Source organism: Scophthalmus maximus, chromosome 17 (assembly GCF_022379125.1).
Source record: "Scophthalmus maximus strain ysfricsl-2021 chromosome 17, ASM2237912v1, whole genome shotgun sequence".
Lineage (NCBI taxonomy): Eukaryota > Metazoa > Chordata > Actinopteri > Pleuronectiformes > Scophthalmidae > Scophthalmus > Scophthalmus maximus.
The window spans coordinates 18,275,853-18,296,821 of record NC_061531.1 but is presented as its reverse complement, the minus strand read 5'-3'; the positions used below and the strand labels follow the sequence as shown (position 1 = coordinate 18,296,821).

Below are 20,969 nucleotides of genomic sequence, written 5' to 3'. Positions count from 1 at the left end.
GGGAACGCTAACTTCTCCGGACAGATGTGTTCATAAGCCCTCCGAAGGAAAAAGCTGCGAAGGAGGCGACCGCGGAGGGGAGAGGAGAAATGGGCCAGGCGGGGCCGGCAAAAGAGAAAGGAAGCACACAAAAACACAGCAATGGGGAAGATTACAAAATATACAGTGTATTCTGCCCAGGTTAAGCTGCAGAACATTAATATTCTCCTTCGGGCCGCCCCCCCCCCCCCCCCCCACACCGACATCTAAACCAGCAGCTGTCAGGCGCTGATTGATGACCACCTGGGATTTGACGTGACACTTTGTGTCGACTTCTCGGGGCCGCCGCGCTCGCGGTCTGAATTGTCCTCTTGACTCTCCGTAACCTCCAACTATTCGTGACTCCGCCGCCCCGACACCTCTTACTGTCACCTGATCCGTCACAACCTTGACCCCCTCTCCGCCACGCCAGCATGTGGCGCGCGGACAAAGGCCCTCGACGTGTTGTGTTTTCCTCCTGCGGCCGAGCGGCAGGTTCTAAATACTGTCAAACGCAAAAAAAAAGGCCCCATTAAAACAAGACGTCCTGTGTTTGACAGGGGGAGGAAGGGGCGCGGTCCTGCGCGGCCCCCGTCGCTTCTCAACACACCCACGATCCTGATTGATGACCGCACATTTTTGCTCCGGCGCTGCAGTGTGTGTGGGGGTCCCGCGAGTGGACCCTCTCATTTCCCGCAAAAGACACAAGGGGGGCTGACGAGGGCGGAGGTGTTTTTCTTTTGGTCTTGTTTTTTTTTGATTTGTGAAAAATATCCATTATGTAGTTGAGACAGTTTCTTAATCTGGACTTTTAATCGACTCGTCCACTCTCTCTCCGTGTTTTAATCACCGCTCCATCTCTCGTTAAGACGAGTCAGCAGCCAGGGTCAGGTCGGGCAGCGGAGAGGTTTTTAGTGGGGGAAATAAAGTTCCTGGGGGTTTTTTCTTTATGGCAAATATGTCGACGTGCCAAAGCGCGTTTTTGAAATCCAGCATTGTTTCAGCGTGGCTTTTTTTTCGGAACAGTAAAAAAGCCCGCTGTGGTTGGCCTGTGGCTTTATCGCAGGAGGAGTGATTATCCATTAGATGTCATTGGATCCATGAGACGCGTGGTCGGCTTTGAATGCATGTCTGCTCGTAATGAGCTTCCATACATGACTGATGGAGGGAACATTTGGGATCGATAAACCGTATCTTCGGCGATTATCAAACCTTTCACGAGAGGGATGCTCCAAACTGTGGCTTGAACATGTACTGAGGAAGAAGAAGAAAGGAAGCAGGAGCGAGTCGGAGTAGTGGCGCTCTGTGACGAACGGAAGACTTCACTCCCTTCATTACCCGTAGGTACACGGGACATTTGTCCTTTGTTCCTGATCCAAAACTACACTACAGGCTTATTAATCCTCCTGATTATCCAACAGGGCTGTTTCTATGAAAGACAAATATAGTCTTTGGACACCATGGGTTTTTTTCTTTTCCTTTTTCCTTCTTAAAGCCGCTGCAGTTTCGGGTATTGAAAGTTTGTGGAGGGAGGCGAGCCGCCCGTAGGCCGCCGCCTGCTCTTTTGAATAACGACAGCGATTCTTCGGAGAAGAGCCGAGAGAAGATGGAAATAACTCTTTCACGCCGCGAGACAGGCCGTGTTTTTTATTGTCTTAGTTTAATGGTCCCGGCCCCGAAACACATGCAGGAGATGACGCTTTATCATAAAAAACGGATTTCCGCGTGTGTCCGGGGTGTGCTGCGGAGCGGAGCGTGGCGTGCGGCCTGTCACATACTGCGCCGGGGTGGAGATGCGGGAGGACGTGACGTGGGTACCCAGCGTCCCCGCCCGCGGCTGCCATGTATCTTCCTCTATCTCCAGAAGAACGCCGTCCCCGCCTCGCTCGCTCTCCTATCACGGGCCTCCTGCCTATTCGCAGGCTCCGTTATTCATCAGGAACACTGCAGACGCATCTTCTTCTTTGAACACCTTCCGCGGCATCACACCTGCCGTGACGCGCTTTTCATGCATATTGAATATGGCGGGGGCACCGCAGTCGCACCCAAAGGTCACAACAGGGAGGAGCATCTCTGAATGTCTTGTTGTTGTTGTTGTTGTTGTTGTTGTTGAGTTTATTCCAAGGTGACAAGGGGAAAAACTTGTACGTTACACTTCACCGGAAAGCCAAAGTTCTGTTTGTCCCACAATCAGGGATTATTGTGATCAGAGGAGTTTTCGACCGCTCTCCACGTTTCATGTCGCGTCACTGATACCAACAATGTGTCGACTTCAGTGTGTCAACGTAAGATCCCTCCTCTGATCGCTCCTCCGTGCCCCGCGGTGGTTCACTCATCAGCCCCGCTGCCAAGTGGGCTTCGCCTGATTTGTCCTGCATGCAAAGGTCTACGTAAATGCACGTTTGCATCTCGCGCATGTGTGTGCCGCTCGTCCGCTCGTCATATAGAAAGAGTCCCACCGGGAGGTGGAACAAAGAAAAGAAAGGCCGAGATGATTAGAGGGGAGAAACCATGACCGTGTCCCGCAAACATGTGTGTTCTCTCCAATCATTTCTGCTATTTATTAAAAAAAATAAGCTTTGAGTACGTGAAACAAGTGGCGCAGACTAGCTTTTAACGGTATCTGAGGAACTAAGGGGTTAAACAAATTCACTTTATTTATTGGGGGGGGGGGGTTCGCTGGTTTGTAGATGTTTCCAGTGGTTGTACAGTTCGTCACCATGAGAGTCACAGATAAACATATGGACCAATCCCGTTATTGTGTTTCCGTTGAATGCGACACAGATTACAGGGCGGCGGTGTTTTCTACAATTAGTCCTGTCGAGCTCATTTGTATATTGCCTTAATATCACATGAACTGTAATGTCTTGATGAGCGGCCGCTCCCTGACCAAGCGGTCTTAAATGAAAATAGATGAACTGAATGATGAAGCCGTTACCATAATTACAGCACTAATCCAATAAAGGGATTATTAGTCAAAAAAAAACAAAAAAAACAAAACACAATCCTTATGTATTTAATGCAGCATCATGGAAATGGAAAATGTCTGAATATCACCCATCACAGGAGCCGCTGGTGAGAGTCCTGCACGTCTGGGTTGTTTTATTACACGAAAGCTCGAGGCTCGAATTCAATTACATAAGAAATGTTCCCTCTTCTTCTCCTTGTTCCTCGCTCTCCACCCTGTGGGTAAAAGGTGAGGGGGCATGGAGTCGCCGTGTTGCATTAGCCTTCGAGATAAGAGTCGGTAATGGATGAAATAAAAGCAGAAGACGGAGCCTCGGGCCTCGGGGGGGGGGGGTCGGCTCAGTTCACACGTTAGGGATCACAGTGAACGTCACGTCGCCTGCAGAACTCTGCGCTGGTGTCCGTTTGTATTCTCCCGCTATATGAATCACGTTTATGCGATACAAATTTGTCTTCCCGATTGCATTTGGGAAACGCAATTGACACCGGAGATCGGCTTTTGCCAGGCAACAAAAAACCCCACTTTGGTTCAGACGTCCGTACATGCAGCGTGCGCCTCATGTCTCATGGTTTACATTTTCCAAATGGCCAAGATTTCTTGGGGATGGACCTAATCGCACTCGGAGAATCCTTTTGGTCCTGATTTGCGCTTTGCGTTTCAGAAGCCAATGATAAACGTCAATGTCTAAAATAATGGATATTTATGGATATTTTTCCAATATATATTCTTTTTTTGCCACTTTTGATATCCATAGTAGATTCTGTGTTGATACGAGCTGCCATCACTCAGAACAACATCCAACATATTCTTTGGAGTATCCCTTCAACGCCGTATCACATTTCCAATATTTCAACCGCATATTTTTCAATTCATGCCGTGTCGTTTGCCTTCATCTGAATGTATATGGGCCCTATTTTTACTTTATCGCTCATCCCTCCTCTTTTCTTTCACGATAACGGTAGCGACAACAGGGAGGATTGAGAAATGACATCCTCCGGAGACTGGCAAGCGACCGGGATTTATGGGGAAATGTACTCGGATCTCCACTGTACGACCAGATCCGGTTTGAAATACTGAATCACTGAGACGTCATTTTGACGGCAGCTTCAATCTGAGACGGAAGGAGCGAGTCTGTGAAGGTCGACAGGCAAAGAATGGTTGAGAAGACGAGACAACACCCGAGGAACCGCCTGGAAACATCCACTCTTTCTACCAAGAGCTCTATCACGTCATAGTGCTTCTGATTTAAATCCGTGTCTTCACACATGTCTCTGCCGGGTCGGGGGGGGGGGATGTGTGCAGCACATGAGGAAACCATCCAGCACAGCAGAGGTTAAATCAACCCGATCCTCCGCCGGCTGCTCCCCTGTTGGAGCTAAGAGGACCACCCTGTCCCACCGTGCGGCTTCATTTTGCGAAAGACGGAGGATTTGAAGAGGAAAAGGAGACAGATGTGGAGACTTCAGAGTTATGGGGGTCAGCTGCGGGAGCCCCCATCCCTTTAACACCTCGCTCCAGTGGATAACCGGCCCACCAAGTCAAACACACCCCACCGCAAACCCCTCATCGGCCGCTCGCTTGAATTAATCACGTTGCACTTGTCTGCTGCCGGACCTTCCGCCGAACATCCGCTGGGAACAAAGAGCAGAGTGTTTTCGCCTCCGTGTAGAAAAACGCGAGCCTCCAGATATCACGCGGTACCACGTGCGTCCCGTGGCCCTCGAACGCGGATCGGTTCATCAGAACCACTATTTACACCCGTTCGTTGGTAAAGAGAAGATCAAGAAGATCATCTGTGCCCAGCACAGATGCGGCGGCTCCATCCATGGATTTTTTTTCATGCATAGTTTGCCTTTGCTTATTTCCTGCTCCGATACAAAGTGGTGTGGACAACATGGTTTGACTAATGAAACGTTGGAGCGAGACCTCGGCGGGATTCAGTTTGCCCACATCCATAACTCCACTGTCAGCTCGTGTCAAAGTACAGATGGATTACATGGTTAGATTCTGTTTTTCTTTTTCTCATTTCAAATTCCAACAGAGAGAGAGAAAATGAAAGCAGGAGCGTCGGTGTGATGAAAGCAGCTTCCACTTTCTTACCCAGAACATTTTTTTTTTTTTAAATATATAGTAGATGATACATGGTGAGAAAAGGCAGAAAGTTTATTTTTATGGAAAACAAAAAGAAGCAAAACTCTATAGAAAATAACAAATTGTCTGCAAAGGGACCCAATATGGCAACCACCAAAAAAAAAACATCCCTGGTGTTAAAAAATTTAAGAGAATTAAAATCAGCATTCCAACAATAATACAGTTTTCAGGTCACATATCTGTATAAAAAAAGACGTGTCAGTGAAATGACTGACAAAATCTACTGACAAAATGTGTTAATCATTTTCCCAGAACATCTGCCATAGAAATTGCTCAACTCAACTACTTTGATAGTATGAAAATCGACGACAGATTGACTTTTGATCAATTAGAGTTATTAATAACAGACAGATTTGTGTTTCACTTTGTTTCGAGGGGAAACATAAGGAATATAGAAATTGTTACTTTATTAAAGTAACGTTTATAAAAACTTGTATTTTCCTATTATCATCTTGTATTTGTGGTAATTTATATATTTTTTATTTATGTATCTGTGCGGTCTAATACAATTCCTTTGTTTTGAGAGAGAAAATAAGGATGGAAGAATACAGAAAGTGTTACTTTATTGAAAATATTTGTTTTTATTATTTAACCTTTTGGAAGGTTAAGATAAAAACTTGTATTTTCCTATCATAATCTTGTATTTTAGCTAATTTATATATTTTATATTAATATATTTGTACGATCGAATACAATTCAGAATAGCTGTTTTGTCACAAAGTCTAGCTTCTTGAAGTTTATGATGTTTTATATATATATATATATAAAAGATGCTGATGAAGTTTACTTGGTATCTATGGTGATGTATTGTCCAGCTGACTGTATATACAAAGGGAAAAACGCCTCGTCCGTCCACTTTGGCAGTTCGTCACACGACTACACCTCAGAAGTGATCATCAACCAAAATGATTCTGGGCGTTTGACCAAGACGCTGCTGATGCACATTTGGTACAGACGAGGAGAGTCTCCTTTTGCCTCTTCGATCTCGACTCAATTCACCTGCGAGCCACAAACTTTTCAGAGCCAGCGCCTCGAGTGTTTGGGTGTTTCCTTCAAAATACCCCTTCTGTTTTTCATCACGAGCACAATCTATCTTTGTCTCATAAAGCAATGGAGCGCGGCGGTGCATAATGTGGACTACAGTGCAGCAGGTGCTGTTGGAGGCTGACAGGCCCCTTGGCCAAGTTGGGTTGGTTTAAATATGTACTGTAAGTGCACTAATGCATGAGCCCGGCCGAGGCAGTAATTTAATGATGTCGAATCACTACAGTAAAAGCATCTGTAAACACTGGAGCGCCAAAACAGCAGCGCGCAGACATTCATCTTCATATCTGAAGGTGACTCCTCGTTTCTTTACGAGTCGGTGACGTCGTCGTCGTCGTCGTCGTGTTTGAGTTTCATCGCCCCGAGAAGGTTTTAACATCCTCGCGTTTTCTGCAATGGTTCATATCTGTCTCCTTTTAAGACTTCTTCTTCTTCTTCTTCTTCTTCTTCTCCTCTTTTTCCGTCATTTCAGCTGACTCGCAGTCTTGATTAATCTTGACAGAGGGAGAGGGGGAAAAAAAAATGCAGTTTGATTAGTGTCTCCACATAAGTGCTCCCCGCTGATGAAATTAAAATTCTGCAGTCGGCATCTGTCACTGCCATCTCAAGTCTGGGTTTCGCTGCATTCAGGCAACTCGCACAGAGAAAACCCACCAGGGACGTTTGTACTTTGGGGACTTTCCTCTGCTGCTGTGGAGGATAAATCAGCGAGGATACATCTCTAATACGAAGTGGGATGAAAAGACCCCCCCCCCCCCCCCCCCACCCCGCTGGACCCCACAATGTTTAAGTGGAGATAAGATTCCCAGGAACCGCAGTCCGGGTCCGGGGCACCTTCACATCTGCTCCTGCTTTTCACTGTGGTTTGGCTGCTGGTCGGCCGCGCCATACTTTGGGATTCAGGCATTTTTTTTTAAATTTTTCATTTGTGTGAGGTCACTTTCGCAAATAGTTTTTGGGGAGTTTTTGAGAAGAGGGAGAAATATGCCAAACCCAAACATTAGGCTTGTGTACAGTAACTCATTGTGAACGTTTCCTCGAGAGACTCTGAGGGGTAATTTGAATAACCTAGTCCCTGCTTGTTATTATCAAAGTACAAGCTGACTGAGGTTTCTCTGTTTCGTCTTATGATGTCCGCCTGTATTCATCCTAAATCCAACATTAAACCGGCAGTTCACAGTTAAACATGAATTTGCTCTCTGGCTAATTTGTAAGTACGAAGCAACCGCCAGCCGTCAGTTAGCTTCCCGTACACGGGGGCGTTGCAACATGGGGAGGCAAAGCAACAATGGCTGATTGCGTTAGTCATATAGCTACCCGTTTTATAATTATTTTTTTATAGTATATGACACTGGAATAATCATATTTCCCAAATTGTCAAACTATTTTTTTTAAGCTATTCACGTTCCTCCGGATGGCTGCAAAGAGAAAACCAGGACACTCAAAGCAATGACACCTCAGTTTATTTGTATTATAGATGTTCATTTCATTTGCACACAATTGTTGTTTTTTGTACATTTTAGTGTATTTCCGTATCTCGTATCAAGTCTAAGAAATTCACATTTACACAATGCATTTTTTTTTTTTCATTAGTAGGTTAAGTACAGGTGACATTCGGGGGTTTTCCCTCGCGGGAGCAGGTCCGTGTCCACCTGCATCGAGTTTTGTCGTGATAATATCACAGTGAACCTCCACGTGGGTGTCGCGTTACCGCACGTTACATGTCCTGTCGCCTCTGAGATGGAGGAACATGATGGAACAACTTACTGTACATGCAAAAAGATCTGCACAGTACAGCTGATTACTATCGAACTACCGGCACTGTGAGACTTTTAGAGCAGAAGTCCACGGTGACATGTATGTTTTCATAATGCTACACGACCCTTCCAGTTGCCGGTCTTTATGAACATTTTGAACGTACACTATGAATTCATGGGCAACCTATTTTTTATTGTAAGTCCCTCCATATTGTTTATACAGTTTGTTTCTGTCTCCGAGGATCATCTGTGTGTCGCTTTGACCTTGATTTACGAGACTCCTTCATTAGCTCTCAAATTATCAAAATAAAATGCACCATAAATCATAAGATAAGTGAAAAAAGAAATGTCAAAAATATAGTCAAACTTCTCAACTTAAAAGACCCGACACTCTACACAGGCACTTGAACTGTGGTACACTCTTTGAGTGCATTCATATTACACCTAAATAAGTGCTACAAAATAACATATCCGTTAGAAAAAATACTGATTCCAAAAAGTGTAATACTAGTATTCATAATACAAACAAACAGGGGAAACATAACGACAAAAAAAACACTTAAAAAAACGTAATCCTTGAATGTGGCTTGCATATTATTTTCTGTTTGTATTCTGGTTGTACATTCTTACACCGTGTGTGTGTGTGTGTGTGTGTGTGTGTGTGTGTGTGTGACTGCACATAGCTGCTGGAGAAAGAAGGAGTTGTTTTAGGGTGGATGATGTGCTGCTGGAGGGCTGATTGGGCCTCGGTGGGGGGGGGGTCAGAAAGAAATGAGTATGTTCTTTTATAAATATATATATTTTCTTTTTCTTTCTGTCTTAAAATCAACAATCTGGTCACTTCAACTGTGGCAGCGTCTGCTTTTTAATGTCACTGCCGCAGCTCGGATCAGGATGAATCATACTCTCAGCAGAGTGTGTGTGAGTGTGTGCGAGACGTGTCCACGCCTGATGATTCCCTCGCACAAGACCAGTGAAATTGTCCTGGGGTGTCGATGAACGGGTGACCTGCAAACAGCATCAGACAGGATGCAGCCGCTGATTTTCTCCCACTGTTCTGACCCACGTTTCTCATCCATCGCTAGAATGCAAAAGCTCCGCTGACAAGGAAACACATCCTACGCCTCCGCTAAAGTAACAGTTAGTACACACATTCTCTTTCTCGGAGAGAGTCCGATGGGCCTGTTGAAAGACAGGAGACATATTATGCTTTTTTTCCCAGTTCGTCCCTTTCCTCTAGTGCGTTAGAGGTTTTGTTGTGTATGTAAAAGTTCTGCAAAAGTTAAAAGTCTGAGGTAAAGGGAGCTCGTCTCACCGACAGGAAACACTGAAGCTCCTGAAACGTGCACGATGTTAGTGGCTAGTCTGGCAACAAAGCCAAGTAAAGCGAGAGCGGGAGGACTTCCTACACGCGCTGGAAGCCGTTGACCAATCACAGCAGACTGGGCTTAGTTGGGAGGGAGAGGCCTTAAAGAGACAGGAGCTAAAAAACCAAGCGTTTCAGACGGAGGCTGGAGAGAGGAGCTGCAGGAATGGACAGTCTGAGGAAACTGATGTGTTTACTGAACATTGGAGCATGTGAACCTTCTCAAGTTATAACACAAATTGAAATTATGAACCTGAATATGAGCATAATATGTCTCCTTTAAAGTGTTAAAAAAAGACATAATGGGTTGTGTTTTACACTCTTCATTTTCATTTAATTTAAACAAAGAAGTCACAGTATGATGTGAAACTTTTTGTCACCTTTCAACAGAAGCAAGACTGGCCCTTCACTCTCATTCCCAGTCTTTATGCTATGCTAAGCTAAGCTAAGCTAAGCTAACCATCGTCTAACTCTCATCCAGAGAGCCAATAAAACTCTCCTCCAATATCAAACTATTCCATATTTTTAAATCCGTGACTTTCTGAATTATGTTGGAAGTAGCTTACTTGCACATCAACCCGGATCTTTCTCCGCTCTTCTATTTTTTTTTTAAACCTCACATCTGCTCTTACACCTATACGCCATCATACCGCTAACAGAATCATCTTTCGGATCATTTAAAAGAAAATCCTCCTGTGGAGTTTTTGAATCATTTCACAACGAGAGGGACCCTGAGAAGGTGCGTGCCCCCCGCTGGACCGAACGCCCGAGCTCAGCTACAGAATACTTCATTTACAATGTGCGTACGTCGACCGCGTCTGCAGTTGCCGCGGGCAGCAACAGATGGGGGGGAAGCGACATGAAAGTGACCGCTGCGTGATGAAAGGTGTCACCCGGCCTTAGAAGTGAGCCTGGACTAAGTGCTTTCATTCCACCGCGGCGAAATGTCAGCGGTCTCGGACTCGGGGGGGGGGGGAAAATGTCGCGTCGAGGCATCAAAGGGGACCGCGTCGCCCCGCCGCGTTAATCCGGATGAGAGGTGAACTGAGCGGAGTGGAGCAGGGGCCGATGGGGCGCTGTGTTGACGCAATCAGCCGGCGACGATGCACCGGCGCCTCAACACCGGGCATCGGGCTCAGATATTAGCTGTATGCAAAGGTCGTGAGAATGAGAATATGGAGGAAGAGGTGGTGGGGATAACAAAAGTAGAGCGGCGTTTTTTTAGATTTTTCCACTGAGCAAATGTGAATTATGAAAGAGGAGATTCCTTTTTTTGGACACTTTTTTCAGTCCCCAAAATTCTTTGAAGCGCCAGTCAGTCCTTATTTACCGCCGCTCATCACTTCCCCAACATGTCAACTCATCGCCGCGGTGTCCGGAGATGTTCCTCTCATGTTGCACGTCCAGCCAGCGCTGCTGAGTCAGCCCCCACCGCGCCCCCCCCCCCCCCTGTAACTCGAGACCGCGAAATGAAATTATCGACAGCAAACAAGCGGACAAATATTTTGGATGTGTTACATGAAATCACAACACAACACGACCCCCCCCCCCCCCCGAAGGGAGGGGGGGATGTGTCACAGCGGGGAGCGCAGGGTCAAGCGGAAAAAGGCTTGTTTTACCGAGCAGGCGACACCGTAATGAACCTTTCTACCCGAGTGTGAGTCACCTGCATCGGAACAATGCTGCAGACGTTTCTCACAAGACGAGACGTCACGAGACATGTCGCCGGTCAAATCAGAGAAGACGAAGAAGTGTTTGGATGCAGAGGACTATGAGGAGAGGAGGGGGGGGAGGGGGGGGAAGGCCGAGAAGAACGAGGAGATAATGGAGCATCGTTCTGCCTATTTACCTTTCAGGCACATGTGTTTCATGGCAAAGTCAATGTGGAATTAGAGGGAAGAGGGGAAATGGAAAAGCTTAAGTGGATAAGCTGGCAGTTGAGAGATAATCGTGTTACGTGTCAACATTAGATACCGGGAGTATTCAGTTAATAGGGGGATGCACTGGCGTATCTACTGGTTATGTCTCTTGCGGGGACAGTTGGTGACAGATAGTGACTGATATTGCTGTCGAGGTTGTGTCCAGGCACGATCAGACAGAGTTGGACTCCGTACGCAGGGATGAGGAGTCGAGGCCGCGGCCCGCCGGCGCCCGGAGGTCCATGCAAGTCAAGTTCTTTGCTCTGTGGCCACTTCCGATATGAATCAGAGTCAGTTTTGCGGTTTTTTTTCTCCCTCTGCGTGGGAAATCCCCCCCCCCTCCTCCCCCCACCGACCCTCCAGAAGCTGCTTTCTTGTGGGTCCACGGCTCCGGTCCGTCAGCTCTCCTCTCTCTCTCTCCTCCTCAGACTCCGGGGGGAGGCGAGTCGGGCTGCGGGCCGCCGTCCACCCTCACCACTGCGGGGAGAGAAAACAGAAGGAAATATGTCAGGCTCCCTCTTTTATCTCATCCACACGATGATGCACATTCTCCCTTGTACTAACAACAGTCTTTTTCTTTCTTGATTTAAGGTCACCTTGGTCAGGTTCTGATTCGTAGGCAAATGTTTTTCATTAAATCCCCTCGGCACAAAAAGATTAGTCCCCCCCCCCCCCCCCCCCCGGTGATCACACTATTTCCCTGCAGGGGGCTCTGTGGTGTCGCTCTCACTCATCCAAACCTGTTAAAACACTCATCATTAGCCAGATAATGATGGAGGGACCGGGGGGGGGGACGCTATCCCTTTTTTCCCACAAACTTCTTAACCTGCTGTCAAACGATGGGGGAGTCATGGAAACGCCTCGTGAATGCGGAGGCATTTCTGAGAGGAACCCCCCCCCCCCCCGAGTCTAGTGGGTGTTTTCTCATCCTTATCAATGCATCCTTGTGCCAGGGGAGTGCAGCACAAGAGGGGGGGGTGGGGGGGGGGGGGGGTTCTTTTGTGGAACGCCACAGTCTCCCTCTGTTTACGTTCCCCTTCCCCTTCCTAACAAAACACATAATCGTCCACATGTTTTCCATCTGTACACTACACGGTCACTGCCATACTCTGCCTCTCTATCCACACTGGGGGGTGCAGTGCAAAAGCTTATTTCAATACTTTTTCCATTTAAACCCAAATATCACATGGATAGATTATGTGTCACTGGGCCTCCGCACTTTAAACCCCAATTCATCCACGACACAAGATTTGATTTATTTAAGTCCACACAAATGACATAAACACTAAACTAGGTTTACTTGACACAAAGACGTCTTTCTTGTGACCTTGACAAAACATGTTATGTGAATTTAACAATTTTTTAGATAGTTCTACATCAATTTATGATGGTTGTAAAAGTATATACTCAATGGTTTTCTGTACTCACTTTCTTGAAAAAAAATTGTGTTCACTTTACATAACAGTTGCAGAGTTTGCAAAACATATTAAATTATTCGTATGTCAGGTGTACTCTCAACTTTAATGTTACTGTACCATAGTAAACTAAAACTTTGGCGTCCAATGAACTCTAGAGTTGAGTGAGCGAGTTGGGAGCAGCACATAGTGTAGGACATTTTGAGTATTGATCGGTCCTAATGGATTCACAAGTATGAGGTCAGTCGGCTCAGAAATATGAATTTGATCCGCATAAAACCGGATTAAGCGGAACCCTTTATTCGATACGTGGAGCAGAGGCAGCGTCTCGGGGAGAGAGCTCACGATCCAGATAACAAACCAAAAGTTTCCGTTTAGCCGTTAACGAAATGAAATGTGGGAAGAGAATTTGTTGGCATCCATGTATTTTTGCTCCGGGGGGGGGATCAGATCCAAAGTGAAGCACACACAATAAAAAAGACACTGTGACTTTCCAATGAGGAATCCGAGCAAAACCTCAATTAAAAACTTACATTTACAATTGTTCCTTATTATTTTAATAACAACACAATGATGCGATGGGAAGTTTCTGATTCGAGCTTCGTTCATGACTTTAGGTTTGTTTGTTTGTTCTTAAATTATTTGGTCAGACATAAAAAAAAAGCTGTAAAAGTCACTTCAAACAGACTCTGGCCCCATAATCCATCCATGTGAAAATGAGAAAGAAAGTAAAAATGAGGAAACCTTTCTGGATTCCCTCATCAGTACCGCGTTGGGAATATGCTTCCACTCGGAGGAGTTCATTAAAAGCTCTACCGACGTGGGAGAACGACATCCAGCTATGTGGCGTCCCTCCTCTATTACTCCAAACTGCATTGGTAATTCGTCACACGACCCACTTCATTATTACTGTAACTCGCAGCCGTATAATGTGACACGCTGGGGAATGTGCTGTGGAACTCCTGCAGGTCCCTCGGGCTTTTCCTTCCACAATCACAAACGTTTAGTAAAAAACTAAGCTGCAAAAAAACCCAACAACCTTGATGACGGTTGATTGTGGCGACTCTTCTCCGACGAGGCTCATTTAAACCCCCTGGGTTTAATTCTGACGCATCACAATGTTGCGTTATTTGCATTGTTGGCATTTTTCTGTCGCTTTTGAAGCTCTATTGGATCTCGATTTTTGCAATAACCCTGAACCCTCCCCCCTAAAATGGATTTTCTCCCACAGATCCACTGACTTCATCTTTTTAAGCCTGCGAGGTCAAACGCGGGGCAGGAATACACATTTAGCCGATGTGAGTGAGGGGATAGAGGTCTTGTTTAAATTTTAAACCCATTCAATATGCACGACCCAGAGGGGAAAGCAGGCGGGGGCGGGGGGGGGGGGGCTGGATGTTGTTTTTAATGGAGATGAGCAGACAGAAAGGAGGCCGAGAGTGAGACCCCCCTCATGAAGGAGCCCCCCCCCCCCCCCCCCCCACAACGTTGACCCAAGCGGCGAATGATCTCTCGGGATGTTGTCAGTCAAAACACGGCGGCGTGTTTTCACGAGACTCCGTTTCTCCTCTTTTAAAGGCGTATTCGACTTGTTTTGACTGGACGTGTTAGCGTTATTTCAGCTGCCGATATAAAAAATTACCGCTCGTTTGAAAACCGGAAACCCCTCGCGCGATCATCGGGGATTAGCCGTGCACAATCTCGGCCCCTCGTCGCATTCCACCGGATCCCGATTGGCTGTGGAAGAACCCACGACCCCACTGCATGACAGCGTTTGCTGGTACCTTTCCACTGCAGTGCAGATGAACGCCGACGCCGGATCAGACGCTGAAAGGTAGCGAGAGGGGAGAGACTGGGTCCCGTCTCGCAACACCTGCTAATGAGCCAATCGGTAAGGGAGGCAACGGCGTCGACGGGGCAGCCTTCCCCCCTCGGCGAACCGATCCCGAGTCCTCGAAAGGAAATTCTTCGAACATGCTCCGAGCGGAAGAATGGAAAGAGGGACTCAAAGAAAACACCGAAACAAAACAAGCCTCATTAGAATGGACCGTTGGCGGGAGGATTTGTCAGCCGCGTGGCTTGTTAGCACATTATTATCCCTGTATAACCATTTCTTATGCTTTGCACACACACACACACACACACACATTTAAAAAAAGCCTATAAAAGAAGACAAAATGAAATCCTGAGAAAGAGTCGGGGAGACAGAATCGTGGGCGAATAACAAGATCACGGCTGAACTCGCGACTTCTCCTTCCAGTGAAAAGCCTCTCAGGTTTTTATGCGTATGGATCAAGTGCGAACGCGGCTTTCTTCTCTTTAATGTTCTGTAAGTGCTGTTTGAGCGCTGAGCGAAGATAGACTGCTCTTTGTTGTACGGAGGTCGCGTATTTATTCCGGCTGCTCAAGGGTTATCCTCTTATTGCAGCCGCGCCGACGCCTCCGTATGTGGTTGCATCTGTGCGAAGGTGTCGGTGAGTTAAATCCCTGCAGACGGCATTTATTGATTACTCAAAGGTTTGTAGAAAATAAACATCTACGGAAGTGTTTGGTGGATGTTAATACGCCTGAAGTGTAGTTGATTAACGTGAGGAAATAACAGGTAAATCGTTTACATGTTGAAAAGACGATGATGGTGATATTTCTTTTGTCAAGAATCCCACAAAAAGGCCAAAATCTGTGAATGAACCGACATAACCAACACCTAATTAAGCTGAGTGATCTGCGTAATAAACCTCCATTGTTCAAAAATATATAAAAGATATATATATATATATATAATTTTTATTCAATACCACGAAATTTCCTGATGCCCCAAATGTGTTCTTCCCCGTGCTGGAAGTATAGTACCTAAGAAATATACTATTTGCACCAGCTTCTTTAAATAATAATAATAATTTTAATTTGGGTTATTACCTGTGAAGGTTCACATGCTCTAATGTTCAGTAAACACATCAGTTTCCTGCAGCTCCTCTTTCACAACCTCTTGTCTGAAACACTGCCGTGTCTTTAAGGCCCCTCCCTCCCAATGAAGCCCAGTCTGCTCTGATTGGCCAGCTGGCTCCGTTACATGGTGACATCACAATGTTACGGAAGTATCGGCGGGACAACTGACGAGGCCTTTTCAGGAGCTTCAGGAGCAGTGTTTCCTGTCGGGGAGAGGAGCTCCCTTTACTTTGCAGACCTTTTACATACACTAAAAAATATATAACACACTAGAGGAAAGGGGGGGAAATTAAAAATCATAATTTGTCTCCTTCTAAGATCCAGTAGAAGAACTACGGTAGTAAAAACTGGGTTTGGGGCTGCAGCCCACGGGCAGAGTGGGGAAGCAGAAAACTATTGAAAGATTAATTAACACACTGTTGGTTTTGGTCTTTTTGTGGTATTTCTCATTACTTATTTGACGGGGATAAGGGACACGCTCCCTCTGAGTTTGTCTCTCCATAAATAAATCACGTCGTAAAATGTTTCATAGTAAATCGGCGAAGTGCATAACTGGGGTGCCTTCGAAGCCAGACATGGGTTACCGAGTTCATCCCGCAAAACCTTTCAGATTTGTGTCCGAATCCACGCCCAGAAATAGGCTACTTAAGTTCCCGGCGTCAAATATAGATATGGAGCGGTTGGTAAGAGTAGTAAAGTGGAATTTAGATCAAACATATTTCCGTTATGTGCCCCCTCATATCCAACACTTCTGGTATGTACTGACCGAGGTAGAAACTGTGTCGAACGTCTGTCAGCGTCAGAATTCCTCCGCCTCATGTTGATGATATAATGTTCTTCGCTTTACATGCCTCCATATTCATGTTACCGCGGCGCCTCACACAATCATAATCTCGACATTCCTGCAGTCGTAATGCATCATGCACGCATGTAGAGCGTGGCCCCGCCTACAGTAAATCCGCTCTTGACAGCGCTGCGCAGGTGAGTTATTGTTTTTGATCCCGGTCCACAGAAATGTCTCTTTGCTCTGAGGAAAAAAAAAAGAAGCTTTTCGCAAGAATAAGAAAACAAGAATGTTCGTTTATGCAATGATGATTGAAGATGTGAGGGAGGGACGCACTTGACAAACACGTATCCACATCCCTTCACGTTGTGCAACCTTCGTTGTGTGGTATGATTTGAAATGGGCAAAGTTGACATTTTGCGACAGTGAGAAAGTGTTAATATAAAGAGCGAGTTCCAGGCTCACCTATCTGTTCCTGCGTGTGCGAGTGGGAGGGCTGAGTCTGGACTTCGGCCTGGGCCTGTTGCTGCTGCTGCTGCTGCTGCTGCTGCTGCTGCTCCTGCAGACTCTGACTGTCCACCGAGATGCCGCTGTCGCTGTGCAGCTTCTCCCCCTCGGGCGTCACCATCTGGTTGTTTGTGGCCGCGCGGTTATTAGCCGCCTGCTTGTTCTGCTTGCAGCTATTCCACCTGTGGAGAAAGGCGGCACGTCAGCGGACACGACACAGACGCACTGAAGTCTGGACGTTGTCCCATGCTCTGACCAGACACCACCGAATGCAAATGCGAGATGCGAACTCCGGAGAATGTCCAGATGCAATTCGCAATGTCGGAAAACGTCTTTTTGCCTGCTTGCATGAGCTCAACTTGTTAACATTGTCCCACCTACAGTAACTGAACGTCACTCCCAACAGAAAATAGCATCGTTAGCCAACTGCCAATTTGTTAGTCGAGTTATATTAAAAACTAGTGTTTGCCAAACGCATGAGTTTTCAAACTAAAGGCCTTTTTCTGTTGAGATTAAAAGTAAAAACTTACAGTTGAACAGTAAAATACATAACCTAAGCAGCCAGACAAGGCTTTAGAAAATAGATTTCATCATTTTCATATGTATCAGCACAATGTATTTTCTTTGCTTCCATATCTTCTACTCGGATCGTCAGCTGGTGCGGATGATGACTTTTCGCCTTTGAAATGTACCTTTAACTTCATTATGATAGATTAATCTAATCTCATCGGACATTAAGAGCATATCTAAAACCCTTTAACAGATTACTATTTTCAAAATGAGTGACCCGGAGACATTATGAAGTCAAAGCGCAGAGTGTTTTTTGGACCAGCTCATTTCAGCCGTCAAAATAAACAGCCATGTCGTCAGCGAATAACATGCCGTTGACGGCCTCTATCTAAAAAATCAAGGTTTTAGAAATGACGATGAATTTCGATTGGTTGATCTTCCATTATTCTATTTCAGACTGCATATGAGACTGCATCAGTTATGCGAGAAGAGAAGAGGAAACTATAAAAAAAAATCTCTAGGATGAATGACTCAGGAAACAATGGTTCAAATATTCATGAAGCAGGGAGTGGTACCGTTGACACCTCTAAGTGTTCCCTTGTATAAAACACTGGCCGTTGGGGAACTTAATTTCCAGTCTGTTTGTTTATGTATGACATAAGTGCGTGAGGAGTTTTAGTTAGACGTGTGTGTGTGTGTGTGTGTGTGTGTCACTGCTGATAAATCTGGCACTCAAATTTCCCCTGGTCGGCACTTTTCAAAAGGATCAATGCCTTTAATGAGCCTGTTTACTTCCAACAAATGTGTTTTAGCCCAGACTTGTAGCTGTCTGTCTGAGCGCTCGCATGTGTTGTTGCACGTCCTCGCTAATGTGTGTGTGTGTGTGACCTCTGTAAAGTGTTGAGACTTTTGTGTGTGTGTAGTGTTTCTTTGGAAAAAGCGTCATTGTTGTGGTGTGTGTGTGTGTGTGTGTGTGTGTGTGTGTGTGTGTGAGTGATTCTCTGAAAAAATGGGTCAAAACCTCATCGACCGTGGCAGGCGTGAATTTTTCACTAGCCGCCTCCCTGCTGTTTTGTAGCCTGGGGTCAGATCTGTCTGTCACCCACCGGACCTCCATCACCCCGCGTCCTAGATCATATTGTGACGGAGGTTCGAAACCCAATTATGCTCATGTCTTTAGCCACAGAGTAGCTTTTCATCCCAGTCCCCCCCCCCCCCCCCTTGCCCGCTCACAACTGACCTCTTAAAGACAATATAAGCCACCAGGCCCACCACCACGGCGGCGAGGATGGAGCAGTAGATGGGGATGAGGTTCTCGTTGAAGCCGTGGCCGAGGAAGCGGGGAGAGACGGCGCTCGACGTGGTCGTCTCCGCGCCGGGCAGCGGGCTCTCGGAGCCGTCCGGGGGGAAGTAATTGGTGAAGGACGGCGGAGAGGCAGGCACGTCCGAGGTGGGCGTTATATCGGTGGGTAGGTTCGGATCTGTGTGGAACAAGATAGAGAGAGGAGAATGTGTGAGAAAGGAAATACACCTGGATACAAGAGAGAGTTTACAAGACGCCAGCCTCACGGTCATGGTAAAGCAACAGTCATTATGAATCGTCCCTTGGGCACCAGTGGTATCTGGACCAATGCTTCCAACTGTTGTCTGGATATTTCGGTCAGGACCAGGCGACAGACAGTGCCGTCCCTAGTGCCACACTGCTGGCCCCGTCCAAAAAGAAAATCCTGACATGACGTGACAAGACAAGACACGTTCATATCTTTGCTGGGAGCTTGTTTGCAAGGGGTGCAGTCACCAAAACCCAACCAGATGTCTTGATACTGTGCGCAAATACGGCAGCTGCTCCTGCGAGACAGATGGGCTGCGTTGCTCATGTGCAAAAAGAAAAAAAGGAATGTTCTTCTATGGGGGGGGGGGCAAGTATCAGTCACCGACCAGGCCACCACCACACGCCTGGTCTCCTCACACCACATCCCTTCTATTTGATTTCTGCACATTACGGTCACGTGGAACCATGTAGAACAAAGTCTGGGACCAAAGGGAGGTCATCCCTTTGAGAGCGCAGCCTCCGCCGAGGGCCAGAGAGGCAGGAAGGCTCTGCACTACTGGATGGGCTCTGGTTTCTATCAGCGCGGAGCCCGCAGAGACCAGTCATTTTCATAAATTGTCCTATTTCCTCTTACTGTTTGAGCTCCCGTTAATGATTCAGTGTAATTTTCCGTGCTGCGGCCGTGCCGTGCCCTCTCATGGGCACTAATCGTCCAGAAAACGCACAGTTAATCCATCAAATCTCTCCTACAGTCATGTCATATTGGGTTTCTGATGCCCGAGGCTTCCCAACAAGGCCACGGTCTGGGTCTTCCAATCCCAAACTCTTCAGCGGTTGTCCGACTTCACAATCGTTCCGTTTTTTTTAATTATTATTATGAATCCACGGTTTTGGCGAATAAACCCAATGAAGTGATTACAGCGAGCGGATCAAAATTCTAGCTAGTTGTAACACATTTGACGTTCATTCAGGGAACTGTTTTAGTATACTGTTTACATGCCCGTAAAAAAAAGTAATATTTGTAGTATGTTCAGTTAAACTTTACAATTACAAAACAGTCACCCACATAATAATAAATACCATATTTTGCATATGATTTTCGTTTTTGTCCAGGCTGGTGGATGTTTTTTTTCCATCCAGCTCAAATCACTTGTGGTAAACGGAAATTTAATTTGCGGTGCTCCCAGCAGTGTATTTTATAATTAACATTTAAATAATTCAATAGCAGTGTTCAATCTTTTCAGAAACAATGTCCCCGGTTTACTGTGAATAGTCCACAGGCGTCACGGTCGACAGGTTTTTTTACGGGAACCGCTTCAAACTGGAGAAATGGTCCCAGACGGCTCAGTGCATTGTGGGAATTATAAAGAATTGTTTTTGCAGGCATGTTGCTTTCTGAATTGTTTCGAGTCAAGTTTGTTTTGCTTTTTTGTTCACCTGTACTCTGGTTGACTGCATAGGAAAGACTCTCCAAACCAGGACCAACCAAGCGAAAAACAACTGTCAATACAGTTAGAAAACAATACATTGAACTTCTATTACTAGTCCTCAACAGACATATGATCTAAGACCATTGTCATTAAACTGCTTGGTTGACGGAGAAGAATCCTCCCACAGAACTTTGTGTCATTTTCCTTTAAGTAAGAATTTTCGCGGAGGAACATTTGATTAACTGATTGGTGTGACCGCCGATGTGGTCAGATGAGACGCGTCATGAAGAAAAGAAAAAAGGCGGATGAGTCGGGTTTCTCCACATTGATTTCTTGCATAATTCACACACGGCTGCTGCCTTTAATAGGCCGACGGGACCTCGATGGGCGACTTGTGTGGACGTATCTGAAAAACTTCTGTTGGTCATTAAAGAGCCTGCGTTGGTCTTTGTCTGTGATGATGTCGATGACGGGGCATTCCTGCCACCCCCCCCCCATGGGAGAGATTGGTTTACTGAAATGGTGAAATATCTTTCAAAAATACAGCACGTGTGTGCCATACTTAGAAACGGGGGGGGGGGGGGATAATGCAGACGTCTATT

At 46.2% G+C, this 20,969-nt stretch overlaps 2 protein-coding genes across 2 annotated transcripts in view; one reads left to right on the top strand and one right to left on the bottom strand.

Annotated features, from left to right (window-relative positions):
• Positions 1-20,969, top strand: part of LOC118288973 (speckle type BTB/POZ protein) — a 181,889-nt gene that overhangs the window by 151,912 nt on the left and 9,008 nt on the right.
• Positions 7,628-20,969, bottom strand: part of ngfra (nerve growth factor receptor a (TNFR superfamily, member 16)) — a 30,489-nt gene continuing 17,147 nt past the window's right edge. The window contains exons 4-6 of the mRNA XM_035614329.2: positions 18,626-18,866; positions 16,834-17,057; positions 7,628-11,700 (exon numbers count right to left, since the gene is read on the bottom strand). Of these exons, the coding sequence (XP_035470222.2) occupies positions 11,648-11,700; positions 16,834-17,057; positions 18,626-18,866 (518 nt within the window). The 3' untranslated portion in view covers positions 7,628-11,647. The remainder of the gene's footprint in view (positions 11,701-16,833; positions 17,058-18,625; positions 18,867-20,969) is intronic.